The sequence below is a fragment of the Salvia miltiorrhiza genome, chromosome 4 (assembly GCF_028751815.1).
Source record: "Salvia miltiorrhiza cultivar Shanhuang (shh) chromosome 4, IMPLAD_Smil_shh, whole genome shotgun sequence".
NCBI classification, from domain to species: Eukaryota; Viridiplantae; Streptophyta; class Magnoliopsida; order Lamiales; family Lamiaceae; genus Salvia; species Salvia miltiorrhiza.
In genome coordinates, this window is record NC_080390.1 from 27,028,767 (window position 1) to 27,052,485 (window position 23,719).

Below are 23,719 nucleotides of genomic sequence, written 5' to 3' on the forward strand. Positions count from 1 at the left end.
GTAAGAATGGCCGATAAATTTATATATTTTCAACTAGTGGCTACTATTTATATTTCACTAAACTAAGTAACTCCTCCCTCCGTCCTGTTATTATGGCTCGTGCCTTTTCGGCATGAAGATTAAGAAAAATAGAATTAAGAGAAACAACATAATAATGTTATTTAAATTAAATTTAAATTATTGTTAATTAAGTAATCTTCTCTCTCTTCCTCCCTCGCGTCAACAAACGCATACAGCGAAGTGCCGGCGACTTCTCTTCATCTCCGGCGCCGTGCCGCCGACTTTCCTTCATTTTCGGCGCCGTCGCTGCTACTAGGATTAGAGAATTTGTTCAACTCGAATTCACTAGAATAATTATGTAAAATTCAGAAACAAAAATCGAAATAAAAGAGATCTGCCAATCAAGAATTCAGCTCGAATTCACCAAAATGATTATGCAAAACCCACAAACAGAAATTGAAACAGAAAAGATCCGCCCAGTGATTGAAGGCGGCGAGGGTGGAGGCGAAATCCAAATCCAAATCCACCCCCTTCCCCAACACTGAATCCATCAAATCGGAATCACCTAGCGCTGCTCGCACTCCGTCGCCGCGCTGCTACTAGGATTCACTCAAAGGGGGTGAACGGCTGGTGAAGACAAATGAGGCAGTGGAGAAGAGGATGACGCTGATCGCCTGACTTACAAAGGAGGAGGAGGCGTAGAGCAGGTAGAAGGTGAGGGTGGCGATGTGAGTGGATGAGGCGGCGTGGGTGGATGAGGTGGCGACGTGGGTGGAGATGGCATCGGGCCGGCGGTGGAGACTAGTGCGCAGAGAGAGAGAGAACATCGAATGTGAAGATGGTAAAAAAATGAAATGATTTTAGGGTAATTAGGAAGTCCGAATTAGATGGTGTAATTAGAGGTTCATTAATTTGTTAAGGGTTAAGTATCAATTTAGCCCCTAACGTAGAGGCCCCTGTAGCCAATACAACCCTATGCGCAGGGGTGTCTCAACTAAACCCCTAAGGTCCATGTTTTGCGTCAAGTAGACCCCTCCATCTAACGGAGAGTTAACTCCATCCGATTTTTTTTTATTTAATTAATAGAAACCCTCACTGTCTCGCTGGAATTGCCCCGCCGCCGTTCCTCAGCCTTACCCTCTTCAAATCGGCGGCACCGCCGCGCCCCAGGTTCTGGAAGAAGAAGGGGTTTCCCTTGGTGCACATCGGCGGACCCTGCGTCCCTCACCGCCACCAGCCTGACTTCGCTTCAAACTCCGACCAAAAGCGGCAAGAAAGACCGACTGGATCTGGAAGACCGACCGACAGGGAGACTGGATTTGGAGGAGCGGCTGGATCTGGAGGGAGACCGGCCAACAGGGAAGACCGGCCGACTGGATCTGGAGGGTGGACTGCCGACTGGATCTGGAGGAAGACCGGTCGAAAGGGGGAGGAGCTGCGGGCTGTCAAGGAGGTGAAGGGCAGAGGTGGGGCGGAGGAAGCCTCGACGACGCGGCGTCTGCAGGTGGGGGGAGGGGAAGATATGAGGGTTTTGGGGGAGTTGTGGTGTTTCTGCAACGGTGGGGGCAAGTCGGAGAGAATGAAGGGCACCATTTTCTCCGACAAGGCTCCAGCCATGGCGAAAATCAACGGCGGCAGCACGGGCTTCCTGATCCATCGCAATCTGCTGCTCACAACCCACGCCTATGCCGGGAATCTGAGACCGGCAATTGGGAACTCAACGGCACGGTGTTGTCAGAGACATTATGAGGGTGGAATCTTGGCCTAGGCGGGAGGAAGCCGATCGTTTTGAAGCTCCAATTCTCGATGAAATGGAGCTCCGCGCTGCCCTCGGTCGAAGCGGAGAATCCCACAAACATGAGGTCTTTTAGAGTTGGAGAAATCAATGTCGACGCTCAACAATGGCTGCTCTGGTTTGAAACTGGAGTAGCTCAAGAAAACCTCCAATTTCTTCTTCCCGCTGGTGTAATCGATCCATGATGTGATGACGTTGCCGCTCTTCAAATCGACGGCCCAGAGCATGGGTTGGCGGTCTCGATGGAGATCAAGCTGTCGATGTCCAATCCGACGTGGTTCTCGTCGGGATCGTCGAAGTGGAAGTCGAGCTTGGTGTCGAATTCGACGGCGACGAAGCGGTTCTTGGTGAGTTGGGAGGAGTTGACGAGGCCGAGGTAGCCGTCGGGGCTGCCGGAGGTGCGATTGTTGGGGGAGAGGAAGAAGGTGAGGCCGTCGCCAAACGACGCGGGATTGAGATTGTGGATGGAGGAGGAGATCTGGTGGAGAAGGAGGCCGTCACGTTGGTGTCCGGGTCGAATAGGGTGATCGGGTCGTTGAACTTCGAAGATGGTGGGCCCCACGAATTTTTTTATATATATTACAAACGGAGTTAACGCTCCGTTAGAATGAGGGGCCAATTTGACGAAAATTATAGACTATAGGGGTTTAGTTGAGACACCCCTGCAGATAGGATTGTATTGGCTACAGGGGCCTCTACGTTAGGGGCTAAATTGATACTTAACCCATTTGTTAATTGTCTTTTTTTTCAAATAGAAAACGAACCATTTAGATTGGGACAATCTAAAAGGAAATATGTGACATTAATAATGAGATGGAGGGAATATTATATTTTTTTTGCCTCTATACCTTTTCAATTGTAGGTTATTACGAAAATAACATGCTTATGAGATCATGTACGCGATCACAAACTAGTAAAACTAATTGTTATTAGTTAACCATACAAGAAGCAGATTTGAAACAGTCACCAACTAAAACTTTGTTATAACCAAACTGTATAGGAAAGTAGGCATGAAGCAAATCATCAACAACGAGGAAATCAACACAAACTAATTAAGGGGCGTTTACTTTACATAATTATTTTTATTAAGGAGAGTTTCTCCAATCTTACTCTTTCAACGGGATAAGAATCAAGCAAAACTAACTTCGATGATAGAAATAATCTAGGACCTTGGGATATTCTAAAGCTTCAATACATCAACGTAAACAAGGGATTAGTCTTACTATTTTTATTTATCAAGGCTAATCCTTCAAAATAAACACTTCCGTAAGGTAAAAACACATCAGTAGGCTGCAACTTGATTTTAGTACATATTATTATAAGATATGAATTCGTGTAACATGATCTACAGACAAGTTTGTGTATAATTCGCATATTCTCATTTACAGCTGCATAGAGTAAGATATCAGTAAAATCTGACCTATAAATTTGTCGACACAGATCGCATCGCCACTGTAACTGTACATAACCTCTGCTTATTTACTCCTACCCTGATAGGCACTTACCTAGTCTAACTCATCTTGGGATACTTCCTCTACTGGCAGTTCGAAATTATCAATATCGTCATAGTATGCTTTCTGCTCTCTAATGAATTCTTCCGGTAATTCACTTGTTTTTTCAGTTCTTGAACACCTCTTCTGCAAAAACCACATTAATCATAAATATCAGAAAGTGAACAATTCTTCAATAATAAATCATTTTACAGGAGAGAGAGAAAGATGGGATGGGAGACAAGAACACACTGAAATATTTAGCCTGATTACTTGGCTTCACTAATTTCAGAAGTGAACAGAATGATTTTGATAGGATAACGCCAGAAGTAAGATCTTCTACTAAAATTTGAGGTAACATGTCATTGACTCGAGGCTATATAGTAACACCATCTATCTTTCAAAGAAGCAGAATAATCAGAGCTGGGAATGTCGCAGCTAAAGTATATCTGGGTTCTAGAAATGAACAAACATGATATGAGAAAAAGGGAGCAAGACTAGTGATTGATCACTTGCAGAAATATCTTAGTTCGAGGAAGAGAAGGCTATGAGATTAAGAAGATAATTTCATTCCTTCTCAAAAAAAAAAAAAGATTGCAACAATCAAACAGGAATCATGATAGTAATAAAGGTAGTTACCTGATTCCACAAGGGAAAGACAGAACAAAAACCAGTTTCATATCATACCACAAATTATAAAGTGAGAAATCCATGTACTAATAGTATGGTTCTTTTTTTTTTTTATGCAATTTACTTTTCAAACATAATATACATGCATATACTATAATATCTCCATAACATCAATGACAACGGGAATGTGAGTAAAACTACAAAAAGCTTACGTGGAAACCATCATAGTCAAAGATTCAGAATAATTAGAAAAGACCCCCAGGAGTTGGGGTATAACCCATTCACCCAACAAAAAGAAAGAAAAATCTTGTAATGTTTGAAATCTTACAAATAAATTCATCCCATTGAGGTTTGACGACTGTTATGCAATTACCCATAAAAATTGGGTGGCTGTAATTGCTCATAAATGAATAGAGATTGTATTCAGAAAGAGATCATTGTACGGACCTTTCTGACATTTTCTTGTGGATCAGTCCATGAATTTAAATATTTAACATCCCCAGCTTCATCAAGATCATTCCTAAAGCGAAAAATAAGCAATGAGTAGGTCAGTGAAAGGGGCAGATATTGGTTAAATAAGAGGAATATACCATCAGAGCAGCTTAATGCCACAACTTATCATTCTAATGAGCAAAATTAACTTGACAATTTTGTATTTAAGAAACTATGGAACATAAAGATGAAAGTGCAAAGAGTCATCATAAGTGTTCACAAATCCTCAAAAGACAAATGAATACTTTTGTTTTCTACCACAATTGTTAATCTCAGAATCTTTTGACCAACAAAGCATATCTATAGCAGTGAAACAGGGTCAATACCTAGCAAGAAAATAGATCAGTGACGGCATATGACAAGGTCCATCGCATTAACCATTAAAGTAAGTTAGCATACATGACGTACTATCTAAGGATACAGAATCGAATATCTCAAAAGTTATTCAATTCTCTAACAGAACTCTCCCCTGCAATTGCCACTGAGACAGTAACTGTGTCACGGTAGCTTGGTTAAGTGTGTGCACGTGCTTACAATTATCTACTATTGCTGAATGTAAGAGACGGGAGGGAGATTTACTGTAGTTTTTTGGTCCTCGTGATTGGAGGGCAACTGGAAACCCCAACAACATTATTCTTCTTCTCCTTCTCACTTGTCTTCATCTTCCTCGATGGTCGGGATATGACTGACACAGCTTCAGATGGCTCTCTAATGTTAGATGGTTCAAGAATCACCTTCCCCTTTCCCTTTCTTTTGTCAGGCAAGATGTTAGTAATGTTCACAAACTTGGGCCTGTCCTTTGCTCCCCCAACTAAAGAAGTAGAAGGACTGAGATATTCCTCCTTTGTCTCATTTATTTGCACAATGGAAGATCTAGTACGTTTCAAAATCCCTTTATTTTTATCATTTATTTTCTCAAGTGAGAAGCAAGAAGTATCTGCAATATCCTTCCCTGTTTCTGATTTTTTCCCCAATGCACAATCAGGAGAATTGAGACTTGCTTTCCTTTTCTCTGTTTTTCCAGAGGAGTGGCTATAGGAAACAAGCTTATCCTTGTCACTCTCTTTCACATTCTCAGCAGAACTGTTAGAGAAACTGAGATTTCCTTTCTGGCATGACCTCTCAACCAGAGTGCTGGAATTACAAATGATATTCAGAGGTTCCTTCAGCTTTCCAGTAGGTAATGAATTATATGGCACAGCAATGGCCTTCCCTTTGTCATCCCTTTCTTTAACAGATGTGTCACAACCAATCACATCAGACTTTCTCTCTTTCCTGGATTTTTCAATAGTTCGTCTTTGATCATATGCTGCATTTTGAATTCCCATACCACCATCAGTAAGAGCCATGTTACAAATTCTACTCTGATTTTCTTTCATTTTCTCAGAAGCTGATGAACGGAATGGGACAGAAATGGCCTTCCCTTTGTCCTTCCTCTTCTCAATAGATATGCTACTAGCAATCACATGCGCCTCTCTTTCTTTATTGCACTTCTCAATATTATGTCTTCGACTGTAAGCTGCATAATTAGTTCCAATATCACCTTCAGCAAGAGCCAAGTTACAAACTATTTGCAGTCTATTTGCGTGAAAATCCATTAATGCTTAAAATTTAGACCAATAAACATGCTATAGATGTCCATATAATACTTCAGAGTGAAACAGAACATCTGGAGTATAGTGTGATCCCACCAACAACTAAATAGCACGCAATCTAGAACTACGAGCTTCAAATCAAATGTCAACCAAGAGCTCCTTAGTAGATCTGACCTCCAAACAACGGATAGAATTTCGGGAACAGACAAAATGCTACATATTGGATAAGGAGACGATTGGATAAGGATGAAGATTATGCAAATACAGATTAAAATAAAACAATCAAGCTCCAGCACCCAAAACAAGGATCAATAAGAATACAGAACTGGACTCGTGAATCAGTACGTTACGCAGCAAACAGAAAAAGTAAAACAATCGCGACTCAGTTCCCAAATATGGACAAAGCTACTAAACCCAGTTAATGTATTCAGCAACCCAACAAACTATAAATTCAAGCTCCAAAACCCTAGGTCTTTTCAACACATTTCCATGTTAGCCCCCCAAAAAACACCCGCACAAAAATCATAAAAATATATCAATATATGCACGCCTCTCGTAATTAAATACAAATCAAAAGGGAAAGGAAATTACCCGGAGAAGTAGTTGGAGAGACAAATTGAACCGTTTTCGAATTAAAGGTGGCGCCGACGCTAGATGAACCGATGCTGGTGTTGGATCTATCGGACGATTCGGGGCAGAATTTTTGGTTGGTGGAATTGGAATTAGACCTCAAGATGGAAACTGGGGGTTTGCAGATTGCATTGGAGGAAACGAGCTCGCGCAAAACGGAAAGGGGTGTCAGGTTGTGAATGTCGGTGATGTCCGACAAGGGTTTCCGCTTCCTACTCCCCATTTTACGTTGGCCTTCGCGTGATTTGCTTGCTTGGTGAGAGAGAGAGAGTGAATAAGCAAGAACAAGAGGATTCCAGAGGAAACTTTTGAGCTTTGTCGGATGGCGGGAAAGTGCGTGGGATTCAATTGACCACCGTGCCCTTCTCTGTGTGTTGTTTCCTTTATACAGTAGTAACATAATTTCTTGAGGAAATTGCGCTAAAATATAAGAAAACTTAAAATATGTCCATCCATGAAACATCTTCATAAAGAAAGAAATTACGAATTTTAAGAAAAATTAGTTATATATTTAATTGGGGGAAATTTATATTTAGCCTATAAAATAAATAATATATTCAATAGAGCCATAAGTATAAAACTATAGTAAAAGTAGCCATTTTGTAGTAAAAAGACAAACATATCCTCAATGGGGACCACAAATAATATAACTATAATATATTAAATAAACAATAAAGATTTTTGGTGGTTTGAAGGGATATTACTATTAAGAGGAGTTGGGTTTTTTATGATTTTGGTGTTTTACATAATTATCCTCTATTAATTACTTCCCTTAGATTAGGCTTAATTTTCGTTTATCTTCTTTATCAATAGTTGACTTTTTTTGTTTCCTTTATTTCCGTTTTTTGGCTGCTTTAATTTTCTATTTTTTGTTTTTGAAAATTATTCTTATAAATCTTATAATAATTCGAATTTTATATTATTTTTGATTTCTGATTTTTTTTATTTGTTTCAAAATATTATCATTTATTTTTCGGAATTAAATTGTTTTTTTGAAATTAATATTTTTTTTGAAGATTAATTTTCTTTTTCGACAATTATGTTTTAATATTTAAGTTTTTTCTGTTTCCTTATTTATCGTTTTTTTGTTGCCTTATTTTTCGGTTTTTTATTTCCTAAAATTATATAAATCATATATTTCGATGTCTATATGATTTTTTATTCCTGATATTTTTATTTATTTGTTTCAAAATATTATTATTGATTTGTTACCAATAATTTTGTGTTTCTTGTTAAAATAATTCTAGATTTATTTCTTGCTATTATTTTTTTCGAAATTAATATTTTTTTTGAAGATTAAATTATTTATTTTTCAAAATTTATTTTTTATTTATTTGTTTCCACATATTTAGGGATTCTTTTAAAAATAATCATAGCTTTGTTTTCATATATTATTTTTTTATTGTTTCGGAAATAATATTTTTTTTCTAAAATTTTGTTTATTTATATTAAAAAATTATGTTTTTTTTAATAATTTTTTTTTATTTTTTGTTCGACAATTATGTTGTTTTCACTAATTTAGAGATTCTCCAAAAATCATCCTAGTTTTTTCTCCTCTAATTTAGAGATTATCTTTAAATAATCCTAGATTTGTTTCCACTAATTTAGAGATTCTTCTAAAATAATCCTAGATTTGTTTCCACGAATTTAGAGATTTTAATTCTCCTAAAATTAATCCTAAATTTGTTTCCACTAATTTAGAGATTCTAATTCTCCTAAAAATTTATAATGATCAATTAATTCAAAAATCGATCTAAAATCAATCATCCCATTTGTCATACACAAGTTTTTAGTTGGTCCTTTTGAACAGTTACTAAATCTGATTTATAGATTTCGTGTACTATTCGTATACTGAAGAAATAGGTTTTGTGTATGACTTCGTGTACTTGATATTAATAAATAATAACAGCTTTCGTGTACTGTTTCGTGTTTATGTTTATAGGTTTCGTACTGTTTCGTGTATCTATTTACAGGTATTGTGTACTATTTTGTGCACTTGGGATAACCGGGTTTCGTGTACTATGTCGTGTATTGAAGAACATGTTCAAGTGTGCACGAGATATTGTACACGACTATTATCTTTTGAACACAACACTAGACACGAAATCAAATAACATACTTTTAAATGATTTGGCATCGATATGAATGTTAACATTTTCATTTTCATTGAGAATTATGCTTCAAATCTCAAAATAAACTTACTTAACACGATTTTATTGAATTCTCTATTAATTTAGTGAAACTTAAAACTTACAACTTTGTAAGAGAATGTACATAACTATTAATGAAGTAACTTAAGATTTATACTAATAGTAAGTCATATTGTTGTTTTAAAGACATTCTTAGTAAAGATTATGAAAACTACTCAATTGGCTCAATGCATCAATTTATAATGATCGATCAATTAAAAAATCGATCTAAAATCAGTCATCCTATACGGTGCACGAGATTAGGGTACACGAATCACTGCACGAACCACTGCACTGCACGAATGATTCGTGTACCCTAATCTCGTGCACCGTATAAGATGTTTGATTTTAGATCGATTTTTGAATTGATCGATCATTATAAATTGGTACAATGAGCCAATTGAGTAGTTTTCATAATTTTTACTAAGAATGTCTTTAAAACAACAATATAACTTATTATTCGTATAAATCTTAAGTTACTTCATTAATATTTATGTACATTCTCTTACAAAGTTGTAAGTTTTAAGTTTTACTAATTTAATAGAGAATTCAATAAAATCGTGTTAAGTAAGTTTATTTTGAGATTCGAAGCATAATTCTCAATGAAAATGAAAATCTTAACATCCATATCGATGCCAAATCATTTAAAAGTATGTTATTTGATTTCGTGTCTAGTACCGTGTTCAAAATATCATAGTCGTGTACAATATCTCGTGCACACTTGAACATGTTCTTCAATACACGACATAGTACACGAAACCTGGTTATCCCAAGTGCACAAAATAGTACACAATACCTATAAACAGATACACGAAACAGTACACGAAACCTATAAACATAAACACGAAACAGTACACGAAAGCTGTTATTATTTATTAATATCAAGTACACAAAGTCATACACAAAACCTATTTCTTCAGTACACGAAATCTATAAATTAGAACACAAAGACGTACACGAAACCTGACATCATCCATAGTTATCAAGTGCACGAAATTGTACATAAAACATGGTTCTTCAGTACACAAATAGTACACGATTACATAATTTAAGCACAATTTCATCCTACAACCAACAAAAGCTCCAACAATCCATCCATCCACAATTTAATCGTGTTTCTCCTGCTTAACACATGTCTTATTCTATCAATCCATGAGACATTAAACTCCAAATAGGATAGACTTGTCTTGTGACAATCGTATCCCATCTCATCTTATCCATATCTTAAACAATTTCTTTATACAAATCATTCTTCTCTCATCAAGACACTCTTCGTTTATTGAAAACTTAGAAATCAATAATTCTTAAATGACTTAACAATTATAATTTGAAAATCGTCTCACCACCATTTTACGAATTTCAATAATAATTATATATATAAATAGCATATAAATATATAATAATCATTTCTTTACTCCCATGCAAAGTTTACCATTCAAATAACTTTGCAAAATAAAATAAAATAAAAGATATATTTCATTTCCATGCTTACCTAGCCTCGTAAGCAAACGACGAATTCCGATCGTCTCCAACTCGTATGATTCCACGAGTTTCGCTTAATCGCCGAATATCTATAATTATAAATCATAGAAGGCTACCCGGCGTTTAACTTGGCGAACGACGAGAGTTCGCAAGAGCCTTTATTCACTTTAAAGTGAATAAACGAAGGAAAAGAGGGTTGTTTCCTTGAATTCTCGACTGTGAGGGCCGAAGAGAAAGAGTGAATGGTGTCCAGCGGCAAAAGGCCTACTCTCTAGCCGTCGCAGGAGACGAGGCGATCGTGAGAGAGAGCAAGAATGAGATGAAACGTTCTTGAGATCGTTCACTAACGTCGTTTCGCCGGAGGATATTGCGGCTATTGGTTTGGGAGATGTAGAGAGTGTTTGAGCATTTCGATTGTTGGTGGTGGTAGCCTGTAGATAGGTGAAGGGCTACGCGTTCTCGGTTTGCAGCCTCGTGGCCGGTCGGCGACGAAATAAACCGGCAAAGAGGGCCCACTCGTGCTTCTGTTCTAATTTCAGCGAGAGAACAGGGGGCTTTTCTCAGCGTTTCCCTTTCTGTTCCACGGATTTCTCGGCTGATTGTGCGAGGATGGCGGCGACGACGGTGGCCGGCGGAGCTCTATTGGCGAGTTTGGAGTGGCGACGTGATTAAGCAGAACAGCTGCTATCCTGCTTTAACGGTTGCTGTTAAGATATGATCGGAGAGGGAGCTTGGAGCTGGAAAAGGAGGGAGGGGTGGTGGTGTTCCACGGTGATGGCGCGAATAGGCGAGGCGGCGGCGCGACGGGGGCGGCGCGCGGCTACTGCTCTCGTGTTCTGCTGACAGCAGCTGCTACGACAGTACGACTCCCAGCTCCTGCTGCTGCTCGGCTGCTGCTGTCTTGAAGGAGCTGCTGTTGTGCCGGCAAGAGGCGGCTGATGGTGATCGGCGAGTTCGACAGCAGCGGTGGAAGTTGGCGGCGGCGGCTGGAGCTTGGCGATGGAGAGAGTTTGAGCGAGAGGGAGAGAGTAAGCGAGAGAGAGCTGAGCGAGAGTGAGAGATAGAGGAACAAAATAAATTTGAAAACAAGAAAAAATCGAGAGAGAGAGAGGAGAGGAGAGAGAGAGGGATTTGTGGGCCCCACTAAGGATATACTTGTCTTTTCACTATAAAATGGCTACTTTTACTATAGTTTTATAGTTGTGGCTTTTTTTAAAATTGTTTTTATATTTTAGGCTACTAATATATATTAACACTATTTAATTAATAAAAAAAGAGATTTATAAATTAGTAAAAATGGTGATAATTAGGGTGGCCCCAATGATATAAAATTATAGCTTCCAAATTAAAAAAAAGAATCATTGTTGGATAATTTGGACACTAGTTTTCATGCGAAAACTGAAGAATCAGGTGCACAAACACACTCATCTCCCAAACAACTTTATGTGGGCTCTGCCCTAGGGTTGTAATCGAATCGAATCGAAGCGAATATCTACATATTCGATTCGTATTCGTGAAAATTTACTATTATTCGATTCGGTATTCGATTCGATTTCGAATATTAAATACGATTTGATATTCGATTCGTTGCTATATTCGAATTATTCGATTCGATTCGTTTTATGAAATTACCTTAATTTTTTTACGAATTATTCGATTCGATTTGAAGGCGATGTTGATGGTGGCTTGTGGGTGCATCGGTGGTGTGTGGAGGCTGGCCGTGTGGGGGCATCACCGGCGTGTAGGGGCAGTGGCAGAGAAGGCTGGCCGCAGCTGGCAGCGTGTGAGACGTGAAGACGGCGATGATGGTCTGGTGTGTGGAGGCGGCGGCAACAATAGATAAATTAGGGCAAATGAATGAGAGAAGGAAGATAAAATTCAAAGTAATTAAGTCGCGTGTTAGGGAAGAGGTGTGTGTTTCAATTTAATATTTTAAACAACTTATATATATATATGTGTGTGTGTGTGTATATATATATAGGGTCTCATTCATCAAGAACACCCACTTATACAAAGTAAAGAGTCAAAATATGGATCGTTAGATGAGGTCAGATGAACGGACGAGATTTAATGTAAAGTTAAACAATAAAATAATTGTTGTCATTAAGTTTAAATATAATTCGTTCGGAAAGGTTAATAATGTAATTATATATGAACCCAAAATAGGTAAGATTTCTAAGATCCCTAAAATTATTCATCTTCAAACTCTTCCTCAAATCAGCGTTCGTTACAATGCGATACGATTATACATATCTTTCTATTTTATATATCATCGCTAATAAAGATAGGTTATTGCGTATTTCATTTGGACTCGCCGTCGACGAACTGTACTGTAATTGCCGCAACTCGCCGATTTGTGAAGAATGGTTTTTTATTATTTACATTGAGAGTGTTCGTCTGAATATTTTTCCAGCAGTTCAACCATTGAATTCCTATCTACTCCGAAAAACAGGTTTGTGATTAATGTTCTTGATAAAAAAAAATAGCTCGTTAATATCTTCTATACACCTTTGAATTCATATGTGTATATATTGTTTGGGCATAATTTAATTGAAGCTTAAAATGTTCATGACTTATACACAGTCGAACATATTGATTTACTTGTGTTCATGACTTGTCTGATGATGCCTCACGTAATGGACTGTAATATTGTTGTTTTGTTTTTTGAATGGGATTACAGACATGGAACCTTTGCAGCCAAAAGAAATCATTGTTCCAGGTAAATTTTAAAGAATTCGTGTATTTTGATTATGGTTGGCTGGGACTTGTTATGTAATTAGTACTTTTCATATTACTCATTTTTTTTTGTTTGGCAGACACCCCAAGTGATTCGTCCATTTCTCCTGAAAAAAAACATACCAAATTGATATATCCTCCACATACACGAATAGATAAAGGTATATTTTTATGGGATTCTAATTTTCCGAACTTTAAATCTTAATCTGCTGACCTTTTTATTCCGTATATCATATATATTTAGGTAAGTCACCTGTCTCTTTTCGATCACCACGTCGCATAGGCAGTGTCGATTCAGTAGATGGTATGTTCGGAGAATATATCTCATACATATTTGATGATTCTCATATGTTTATAGTATATGCCAACAGTTATTACAACCATTTAATTTTTTAAACTGCAGCCAATGCCTCTGCACATTCAGTGCATTATTCAGGAAGACATGAAATTATTGATGAACCTGATGTGGGATAAAAAATTGTTAGGTTACCACGTCGTAGCATGAATCATGTAACTCGTTTAAATGAAACGTCAGGGGGAAAGGTCAAATTACCTTCGTTGAACACTAGGACAACACCTTCTGCATTTCATGATGCTATGTTGAAATTGAATAATGCCCAGAAGGATGCAATTAGAGATATTGGGTTTGGCAACATACTTGAACTCAAAGTAAAGGAATTGCCTGGGAGGTTGGCGTATTGGACGTTGAACAATTTCAACCCAACGACAGGCATGCTGGAAATTAACATAAATTGTCGCGTGAAGGTGACCGCTGATGATGTATACCGTGTTTTTGGTATCCCCAAGGGTCTTCAAAAAATTGTGTCATTTGAACGCCAATCGAACAATGAACTTTTTCAACAGTGGGTTGAATTCTTTGATGTTGACAACAGAGATCAAATTAAGATTGGTCTTGTGCTAAGTGAAATGTTAAGCTGTAAGAGTGAAGGGACATGGTTTAAGAGACACTTCATGATTGCAATGGGATTTTCATTGTTCGAGAGTTGTTCCAATGGTACTGTTCATCCATTTATATTTATATTGAATACTCTGCACGATGTGAACAATTTGGACAAATGGGACTGGGGAGACTATATGTTCAGAAGCTTGGTTGACAAACATATTTTTTTGAAAGAATATTATATATACAAAATCCACCTTGATATGGTAATAAATGAAATAAGCTAAATCAAACAAAACTTAAAAGATATTGTCCTTTAAATAATTCAACGGTAGTTTTGTAGTTCCCCAGTAACGTAAATCTATTAGGGAATAAATTACGTGATAAGAATGAGGAATATGATACCATACAATACTTTTTATAAAATAATCACAAATAAAAATTAATAATACTTTACAATAACTCATTGATTGCCACTCGAAACAAACCAAATAAAAATTCCGCACTGAACGTTGAATGAACTAACGTTCACTATTAGATTAGATAAGATAAGCGTCTGAGATTCCGTCTCCTTACTCTCGCTATAAAACTTTGGCATTGGGTTTTAATAGAACTTTGGCCTTTTGTTTAAATCAAGATATTTGCATAGAACACTGCTTCCATATTACTACCTCTACTATGTTTCTCCAATATATTTTGTTCTTACTTGTCATATTATTGAAAAAAAAATATGCCGAACATTTTTTATTTTTGTATGAACGTGAAATGTAGATGTAACGAACATAAATCTATATATGAAACGTTCGACAGCAATTATTCATTGTATATATATTAATGTCGTCGCAAGTGTAATTACTATATTTAGTATACCATTTGTCAATGAACGTAATAGCTGAACATTAGTATGTTCATTTATTTTCCTACGAACATATCGCTGGTCATTTGTTTGTTCATTCATTTTTCTACGAACATAGCAACGAACATTAGTATGTTCATTAGTATATTCATTCATTTTTCTATGAATATATCATCGAACAGTATCATCGAACATTAGTACGCATATATCATCGAACATTAGTATGTTCATTCATTTTTCTACAAACATAGCAACGAACATTAGTATGTTCATTAGTATTTTCTATGTGAACATTAGTATGTTCGTTTGTTTTTCTGCGAACATATCAACGAACATTTTTCTACGAATATATCATCGAACATTATCATCGAACATCAATTAAGTAATTAAGAATAAAAGTAACATTGGAGAGAGAGACGGATCAGTGAGGAAGAGATTTGATTAGTTGTAATTAGGGAAATAAATAAATATAGAAAAATTACAATAATTAATGGACGAATGATCATCGTTATATTAAGCAAGATCGACGCACAAGATTTGATCTTCATAACAGCAATTAAGTAATTAAGAATAAAATGAACAAGATTTGATCATCGTTATATTAAGCAAGATCGACGCACAAGATTTGATCTTCATAACATACTGAACAACCTAAATATTAGGATGTATGTTCATAACAACAATTAAGTAATTAAGAATAAAATGAAGCGCATTTATTTGAACTAAATGAATACCACTAAGAATTAATCACAGTCTGGTTGATATCAGTTCATTAAATAACAATATCTGGAGGAAAAACGATAATTGATATCAGTTCTGTAGAAAATGAATCATTCATTAAAAATTAGTCAATACTTGATATCAGTTCTGTAGAAAATGATATTGACTCTAAATCCGCCAATAAAATATAACAAATCCATACACAAATTTGTGATATTAAAACAAAGTGAAATATCGTTCTACGCATATTTAAAATAATATAACTTTGCATAATTTTCGAACTACATTTCTAGATAAATCACTTTAATTAAATTATTCAGATATTTTGGGGATATTTTTTTTTTGGTCAATACAACGATGCACCCACGATATTCAACATTTGTAATTGAACATTGAGTAAAATTTATAAGATAAAACAATGTTTCAAACCCCCAATATTCAGCCTTTTAAAAAGGCTAAATGCAATTCCACAACCTAAAAAAATAATGAAGACGTTATGAGATTAAGAACAGACGAAAACAAAACTGGAAGTGTGTGTTGAAGTTCGAAACAACAAAATAAAACTAATATCATGAAGGACTAAGAGTTTCAGTTGGGGCTTCCTTTGTGGGGCAGTTTCTTGAGTCATGATGAACTCTTTTTTTGCATTTCCTACAAAGACGCAAAGGTTTCTGTGCAAGTATAATGGCCTTCTCTTTTTCAGATTTCCTTCGGCCACCGGCACCACTCCCTTTAGTCTTAACAATATCTGGAGGAAAAACGGAAGGAGATTCTGGTGGTGTGGATCCATAAAATTCATTGAATAATCTGCTCTTTGATGTTGAAGAGTTCACAGATGCCCCAAAGTTAGTAAACTTGTCCCTCACTTGAATAAGATTATCGTATAGTTGATCGCAAAGCTCCTGGTTTCCCCTTACACATCCAATGGTTTCACTAACAACTTTGAAAATACGGAACTCAAGATTTGAGGTAGACTTACTACCTTCTTCCCGCACTTCCCCAAGGGATTCATCTGAACACAATAAACTGAATTTGCACCATCGCCTCACAATGTACTTTTGAGGAATAGCATCAAGTTTCAGGTTCCTGAACACAACAAACATATGCATGCAAGGAGTACCTTTCCGAGTGAACAAGTTGCAGCTACATAACACATCGTCATGGGGCCGCACATAACGAACAATGAATTCACCATCTATGTTGTCCTCGACTACATAAATCTCTTCCTCACCTTGGGAATACATCTTACGTATGGAACATGCTTTGCTTGCATGGTCAATCTGCTCTTGAACATCCTTGAACACTGAGTTTGTGTACACAACAGCTGCGTTACGTTCAATATCTAGATTTGTCATCATCCTAGGAGAGCGGGTCTCGTCAGCATGGGTTACCTCCTTGTAATTATATCTCTGTGCGTCAAGACCACTGCAAAAGTTAGTATACAATAACACAAGATCAGAATTCTTGTTGATAAAGCGTTTGAAATAGCTATTCTCGCTCTCGGACATTGAAGTAGTTCGAAATAGACCACTCATGTGTACATCTCTGAAATACGCGGGTATCCACATTGAACGATCTTGATACATGTCAGAGAACCATTTGTTTGATGTAAGATCGTATTCTTCCATCAGGTTATTCCAGTTTTCCTCAAAAACTTCTGGTTCATCATTATCATTCCACACAACCCTATCATAAACTAACTTAAAATCGGTATCATCCCTCAACCTCTGTGGCACCTTTTCAGCAACTCTAATGTTTATGTGCCACATACAAAACCTGTGACGTGTCTCTTTCCAAGTTGATGCCACAGCTTTCTTAAGACCAGGGTCTTGATCAGTGATAAGAATACGAGGTGCATTTCCCATTATTAACTCAAACTTTTCCAACACCCATGCATAAGACTCTGAATCTTCATGATTAATTAATGCCACAGCAAAAGAGATGCACCTACCATGGTTATCTTTACCAGTGAAAGGAGTTAATATAAATTTGTATCTGCATATGAGAAAAGTGAAAAATATTAGTGCATAATGTAATTGTTGTTATACAGTTTCTTATGAACAATGTTGGCAGTTGCTTATGAAAAAAACATCGAATTCATATTATTATAGACACAGAATCTTGACTAATACCTGTTGGTGTTATAAGTAGCATCGAATGAAACTGCCTCGCCAAACAACTTGTAGTTTTTAACAGATACGTCATCCGCCCAGATAATGCGACACAATTTTTTTTCATCATCTACCTCATGAAAAAACTTAAATCCATCCCTTAACTGCTGTTTGTTATTAAGTGTTTCCAACAGCATATGTGCATCTGATCCGAACGAATATACCTTCAGGTCCCTTACAAAGTTCTTGAAGTCGGTGCCGGTACATCCAACTGATTTATAATCGCCTACAATCTCTCTGAAAAATCGAAAGGCACGCATTGGCCCAATATTAGCTTTTACAGCTGAAATTATGAACATCTGTTGGAATTCATCAACATTCCTGTAGTTGCTCATCAAATGTCGTGTAGCTTCAGGAACCATAGAATGGGTATGGCCCACAAAAAAATCACTAAGCTTGTACCGACCTCCTGTAGTAATTTTGAAGATTACACGAGCCCTACAATCAATCTTGCATGATGTAGTCTTCCGTCTCTTTGACCCTGCATTCTTTGAGCGTATGAGAGGTTCCTTATTTTTTTTCCCACACTTCTTCCCTCTTACAAACAATTAATTTGTATGTAATAGTATCATCATCCGATCTGTGGATAGTGCTGAACCGAGTCTCGAAACCACAGTAGGCGGCATAATCCTTGTAAAATTCAACTGCTTCTGGTAAAGTATCGAACGTCTGTCCATGGTATGGTTTGATTGGTTCTGGACATTGAGGGAAACAAAGTTCCCTCTCTGGTGTGCTAGCACAAAAGGTTCCTGATCCTTATATATTAAGGTTACGAAGATAGTAAATGAGATTGTATTACTGAACAAGAATTATATATTAACAAGTTCGACATAAAATGAGATATGTGATACAGAAAATGAACTGTTCGACATTTAGTTCATAACAGTTACTAAAAAGTTTACATTGCCATTTGTTGCATAATTACAATCAATGAACCGTGATGCGAATGAAAATGGATAGTCCATAAAAGTTCATACCAGTTATTTATGAAACGTTCATAAAGTGAATGCCATTTGTTAAAAGTTCATTTCCGTCTCTTTAGTCCATAAAAGTTCATCACAGTTATTAACAAGTTTACAATGCCATTTGTTGCACAATTAGAATCAATGAAACGTGATGCGAAGGGAAAGGCATACTTTCGAAATAAAATAAAGTGAATGAATTTTTTACAGATCAAAGGGTAAGGGATACTTATGGAGAAGATTGAAACTGATGAAAAAAATGTTTTCTCGATCTGTGTATATAACATATAAATATTGTTCGTTACAAATTTGCTGTGTTTAGTGGTTTTGCATATAAGATTGCATTACTGAAAAAGAATTATATATTTCCCATACAATCATATGAAAATCTAGAAAGGTAATATGGACATACCTTCGTCACTCATATTAAGAATCTCTATTATGTGATTCTTCTTCAATGGAATACCTAAGATTTTTTTGGAGAGACACTGGGTTTACAGAGAATGTATGCATTAATGGTAATACATTGCAAAAAAACGTATTTGTCGAACAAATCTACCATAAAAAAAAAAGATTTGATATGTTATTATGATGGTAAGCTACGGTTACAAATCTATGAAAATACTAAGTTAACCTTATGCAAATATTTATACGCATAAAATCACATTAATTGACCACCATCAGATCCAACGAAATAAACGAACGAGATTATGACTCTAGACTTTGCAAATATTTATGTTCTTGTTGAACTCTCCCCTATATATATATATAGGGTGCGGTTATAGTGAGAACCACACTTATCGTGAGAACATAAGAACCATTAAAATCAATGCATCTACTATATAAATTAATGCATTCGCTATTAAATTTAATGCATCCGAAAATAATAAATTTTTTGCTCCCTTCAGGATTCGAACCCAGGATCTGCATTCATCCACCAAGATGATACATCCACCGTAGATCTTGATGATCAAATGGTTTAAAATGGTTCTCTGTTCTAATTTTATTTAGTGGTTCTTATTTGAACCTCTCCATATATATATATATATATATATATATATATATATATATATATATATATATAATTTATTTCATTATCGAATCGAATACCTGCGAATATCGAATCGAATATCAAAATTTCATATTCGATTCGTTTAATAATCGAATCGAATATTTGTAAATGAATACGAATCGAATAATTTTAAATACGAATATCAAAATTTCGAATCGAATATCGAATCGAGCAAAAATATTCAATTCGTTTACAACCCTACAGTCTGCCCTCCAGTTGGTTACACGTGTTAGATACTCGCTCGCGTGTGTGTTGTCTACATACGCGTGGGGGCGTCGACGTATTTCTTTTTTTTTTTTTGAAATATGACAACTTTCTTCATGTTTTTTTATGTTTTTGTGCATGCATTTTTTTTGTATTTTATTTATAAGTTACGCAATAAATATTTTTAATTATTTTATATATCTAAAGACTATTTATAATAAATATACTCTAACATTATTTCTAATGGCTATTTCTATACATGTAATGTTTATTTTCAGAAATCCTTTATATATAGTTCAAATTTTACATTTTCACACTACTCTCCAACATTTCAATCTTCTTCCTTTTTTTCACTTTATTTTCACAACGAGCAAAATAGCATATCGAACTCGCAAAATTCGAATTCTAGTAATTGAAACTCCCAAAGTTTTGGAGGTTTCTATTTTCCATATTCACAATAGTGGTGCCATCGGGCCACGGCCCGCCGGTTTTGGGCCACCGGAATGCTGGAACCTGAACCGGCCCTTAGGGTCTCTGGGCGGGCCGATTTTTGGGCCCGAAACCGACGGTTACGGGCCGGGCCGGGCCGAAAATCGGCAGTTCCCGGTTTTTTACTTTTTTTTGTATTTTTTAATAAAATTAAATGATTTGTGTTAATTTCAACTAAATGTAGCTTCACTATTTATAGTGTACTACACATGGTAGAGAATCCTACATTTTTCAATGTGGGATAATATAGCTTCATTGTTTTAGTATACTACACATGGTAGAGAATCCTACATTTTTCAATGTGGGATAATTTCAACTTAATGTAGCTTCACTATCTATAGTGTACTACACATTGTAAAGAATACTACATTTTTCAATGTGGGATCACTCATCCTAACTTATAAATATATAACTTATATTCATGTAATATATAACTTATAACTTATAAATATATAACTTGTAATTTATAACCTTTTTTTTTAGAAAACGAGAGACCGATTTATTGATCACATGAGCATGGGATATGGAAATGACCCACCACAAAGGCCGGAGGTTCATTCCAAACATGGTGTGAAGAAAAATCTCTCGAAACTTTAGCAAAACAATGAGCAATCTCATTTTTATTCCTCTTAATGTGTTGTACGCGAAAACCCGGGAGAGTATCTAGAATATCACGACAAACGCTAGCAATCACCCCAATCTCAGAAATGTTCCTGTTTGTCGAGGCTAGCACGTCGCACGCACGTTTACAATCCGACTCCAAAGTCCCCTGCACGTAGCCTTTCTCTTTGATCCAGGAGAGCGCCTCTTTAATGCCCATTAGTTGTCCCTCCTCAATTCTGTGCACCCCTGAAATATGAAGAGATTGACCAGCAAGGAACGACCCATCATGGTCCCGAATCACCATTCCGAGCCCCATAGAGTTACTGTCGGTGAAGAAGGCGGCATCAACATTACATAACACTTCCCCTGCCGGCATGATGTGCCAGCCCCGACAAGAGTAAGGCGAGGAAAAGGGAGCAGACCGTTCAGTGCTTGGCTTCCGAGCAGAAAGCCATTCGCTCCTACTAACAGCAACCAACTCCACAGATTGCATGGGATTTGGGAAGACTCATTTCCACACCACTTTGTTTCTAATCTCTCCAAATCTGCCACAAAATCATGCATACCTGCGATTTTCGGTCTCCATTCTTATCCTCAACAATCGAGAAAAGAGCATTGCTGAAAGACTCATTAGAATTGGTGATATTGTCGATGAAAGTGGCCAAATTACTAGCTCTCCAGCAAGCTTCGGCAAAAGGGCAGTAGAAAAACAAGTGTCAAAGGTTTTCGTAGCCACTCCCGCAGATCACACACTCACCCCCCCACAGCCACTCTTCGCGTCGAAAGATTATCTTTTGACGGGAGATTGTTCCGTGCCGCTCTCCAGATAAAGTGACGGACCTTTGGGGGTACCTCAGTCTTCCAAAGATTTCTCCAATGTCCCTCCATCCCAAAGGACTCATCGAGGGTGAGGGAACTAGCCAGATTATAAGCCGTTTTCACATAATACCGCCCGTTGTCGGAGAAGTGCCAAATGATCCTGTCATGGCTTTGATTAGGAAGAAGCGGGATACTGGTAATATCCCGAAGCTCAGCATTATTCACAAGGCCGTGCAAAAAATCCACATCCCACCGCCTAGAACCTGGAACCATAATGTCATGAACCCTCAGGCCCGAAAATTCAGGAGGGCAGGGAGAAGTTACCCAAAAGTTTGGGGCCTGTCGGAGCTAGGGATCCTCAAACACACGAACACTGCTACCATCACCAATGCGCCATCTAACGCTCCGGCGAACCAGATCTTGTGCCGAGCAGATACTGCGCCAAACATAACTAGGGCGGTGACCAACTCTTGCCGTCAAAAAATCGTCGTTCGGGAAATACTTATCTTTAAAAACTCGACACACAAGGGCCTTCGGATCGTCAATGAGCCGCCATCCTATTTTCCTGAGCATAGCTGTATTAAGAAGTTGGAGGCTTCGAAAGCCAAGTCCTCCAAGATTTTTATCAACACAAAGCTTCTCCCACCTCATCCAATTGATGCCTTTCCCAATGTTGCTTTGGTTTCCCCACCAGAACTTATTCAGCAATCTCTCCAACTCATCTGTCAAGCTGGCAGGTAAGGCAAAGATGGCCATGCAAAACATCGGAATGGCCTGAGCGACTCCCTTGATAAGAATTTCCTTCCCTGCCTTTGATAATTTCTTTCCATTCCATCTCTGAATTCGATTCCACATCCTCTCCCGCAAATATTGGAAAATGTCTCGCTTCTTTCGGCCCACTAACGAAGGCAACCCAAGGTACCTTCCAGTGTTTAGCGGAGCACTAACACCAAGGATGGAAGATATGGATTGGCGGTCTCCAGTGCTCACGTTGGAGGAGAAAAAAATCCTTGACTTTTGATAATTAATAGCCTACCTCGACCCGGCCTCATAGTCGCCCAGCACCCTTTTAAAAATAGCACATTCGGTCGTGGAAGCACAGCAGAAGAAGACACAGTCATCAGCAAACATAAGGTGGGAAATTTTAGGTCCCCCACGTCCAATCTGTAGCCCGTGGAGATTCCCTCGGTCTGTTTCGTGTTTGATCAAAGCTGAGAGGCCTTCAGCACAAAGAATGAAGAGATATGGGGAGAGTGGATCACCTTGCCGTAATCCTCTCCCCGGGATGATAAGCCCCACAGAAGCACCATTAACAAGAATATCGTAGGTAACGGTACGTACACAAAGATTCATCCATCCTCGCCATTTATCACAGAAACCGAGCCTTCGCAAGACAACATCTAAATAGCTCCAGTCCACTCGATCATAAGGCTTGCTTATATCGATTTTAAGAGCAAGCGAGCCATATTTTCCCCGAGTTTTCCTTTTCATGGAGTGTATCGCCTCAAAAGCAATAAGGATGTTGTCTTGAATGAGTCGCCCTTCTACAAAGGCCAACTGAGCCCGATCAATGAGGTGTGGGAGAGCTCTCTTAAGCCTGTTACACAACACTTTAGAAATAATTTTGTACTCCCTCCGTCCACAATTTAATGCCCTATTTGGGTGTGGGCACGGTGACTAAGAAAACTGAAAAAGGTGATGTGGATGAAATATAAGGGTAGTTGACTAAAGTGATAAAGGTGTTGTGAGTGGGTCCACTAGTGATAAACTGTAGTAAATATAGAATATAAAAATGATAAATGTGTTTTAAGGTGGGTCCATTAGTGGCAAAGGGTAGTAAATATAGAAAAAGAAGAAGAGTAAAAGGGTACAAAAAGCAGAAT

The 23,719-nt window shown here is 37.4% G+C and overlaps 2 protein-coding genes and 1 long non-coding RNA gene across 3 annotated transcripts; 1 reads left to right on the plus strand and 2 right to left on the minus strand.

Moving 5' to 3' along the window:
• Nucleotides 1-3,083: 3,083 nt before the first annotated feature.
• LOC131020058 (uncharacterized) lies at nucleotides 3,084-7,005 on the minus strand. Its single transcript, XM_057948700.1, has 4 exons — nucleotides 6,594-7,005; nucleotides 4,987-5,926; nucleotides 4,363-4,435; nucleotides 3,084-3,432 (listed from the first exon to the last, which is right to left on the minus strand). Exons 1-4 carry the CDS (start codon nucleotides 6,853-6,855, stop codon nucleotides 3,301-3,303), a joined length of 1,407 nt encoding a protein of 468 aa, XP_057804683.1. The 5' UTR covers nucleotides 6,856-7,005; the 3' UTR covers nucleotides 3,084-3,300.
• A 2,148-nt stretch (nucleotides 7,006-9,153) lies between these two features.
• On the plus strand, nucleotides 9,154-11,399 carry LOC131020059 (uncharacterized). The gene is made up of 2 exons (XR_009100594.1): nucleotides 9,154-10,010; nucleotides 10,623-11,399. It is a non-coding gene; the product is annotated as an uncharacterized LOC131020059 (long non-coding RNA).
• Nucleotides 11,400-16,085: 4,686 nt separating this feature from the next.
• LOC131023218 (protein FAR1-RELATED SEQUENCE 5-like) lies at nucleotides 16,086-18,049 on the minus strand. The gene is made up of 2 exons (XM_057952760.1): nucleotides 17,649-18,049; nucleotides 16,086-17,511 (listed from the first exon to the last, which is right to left on the minus strand). Exons 1-2 carry the CDS (start codon nucleotides 18,047-18,049, stop codon nucleotides 16,086-16,088), a joined length of 1,827 nt encoding a protein of 608 aa, XP_057808743.1.
• Nucleotides 18,050-23,719: the final 5,670 nt, after the last annotated feature.

What these genes read in the sequence shown, in the direction of transcription:
- LOC131020058 (XM_057948700.1), bottom strand. Translation starts at nt 6,855, where the DNA reads ATGGGGAGTAGGAAGCGGAAACCCTTGTCGGACATCACCGACATTCAC. An exon ending in ACGAGGACCAAAAAACTACA is followed by an intron (nt 4,436 to 4,986) that starts GTAAATCTCCCT and finishes TTTTCGCTTTAG; the next exon opens with GAATGATCTTGATGAAGCTG. An exon ending in CACAAGAAAATGTCAGAAAG is followed by an intron (nt 3,433 to 4,362) that starts GTCCGTACAATG and finishes TGGTTTTTGCAG; the next exon opens with AAGAGGTGTTCAAGAACTGA.
- LOC131023218 (XM_057952760.1), bottom strand. Translation starts at nt 18,049, where the DNA reads ATGGTTCCTGAAGCTACACGACATTTGATGAGCAACTACAGGAATGTT. An exon ending in GCTACTTATAACACCAACAG is followed by an intron (nt 17,512 to 17,648) that starts GTATTAGTCAAG and finishes TCTCATATGCAG; the next exon opens with ATACAAATTTATATTAACTC.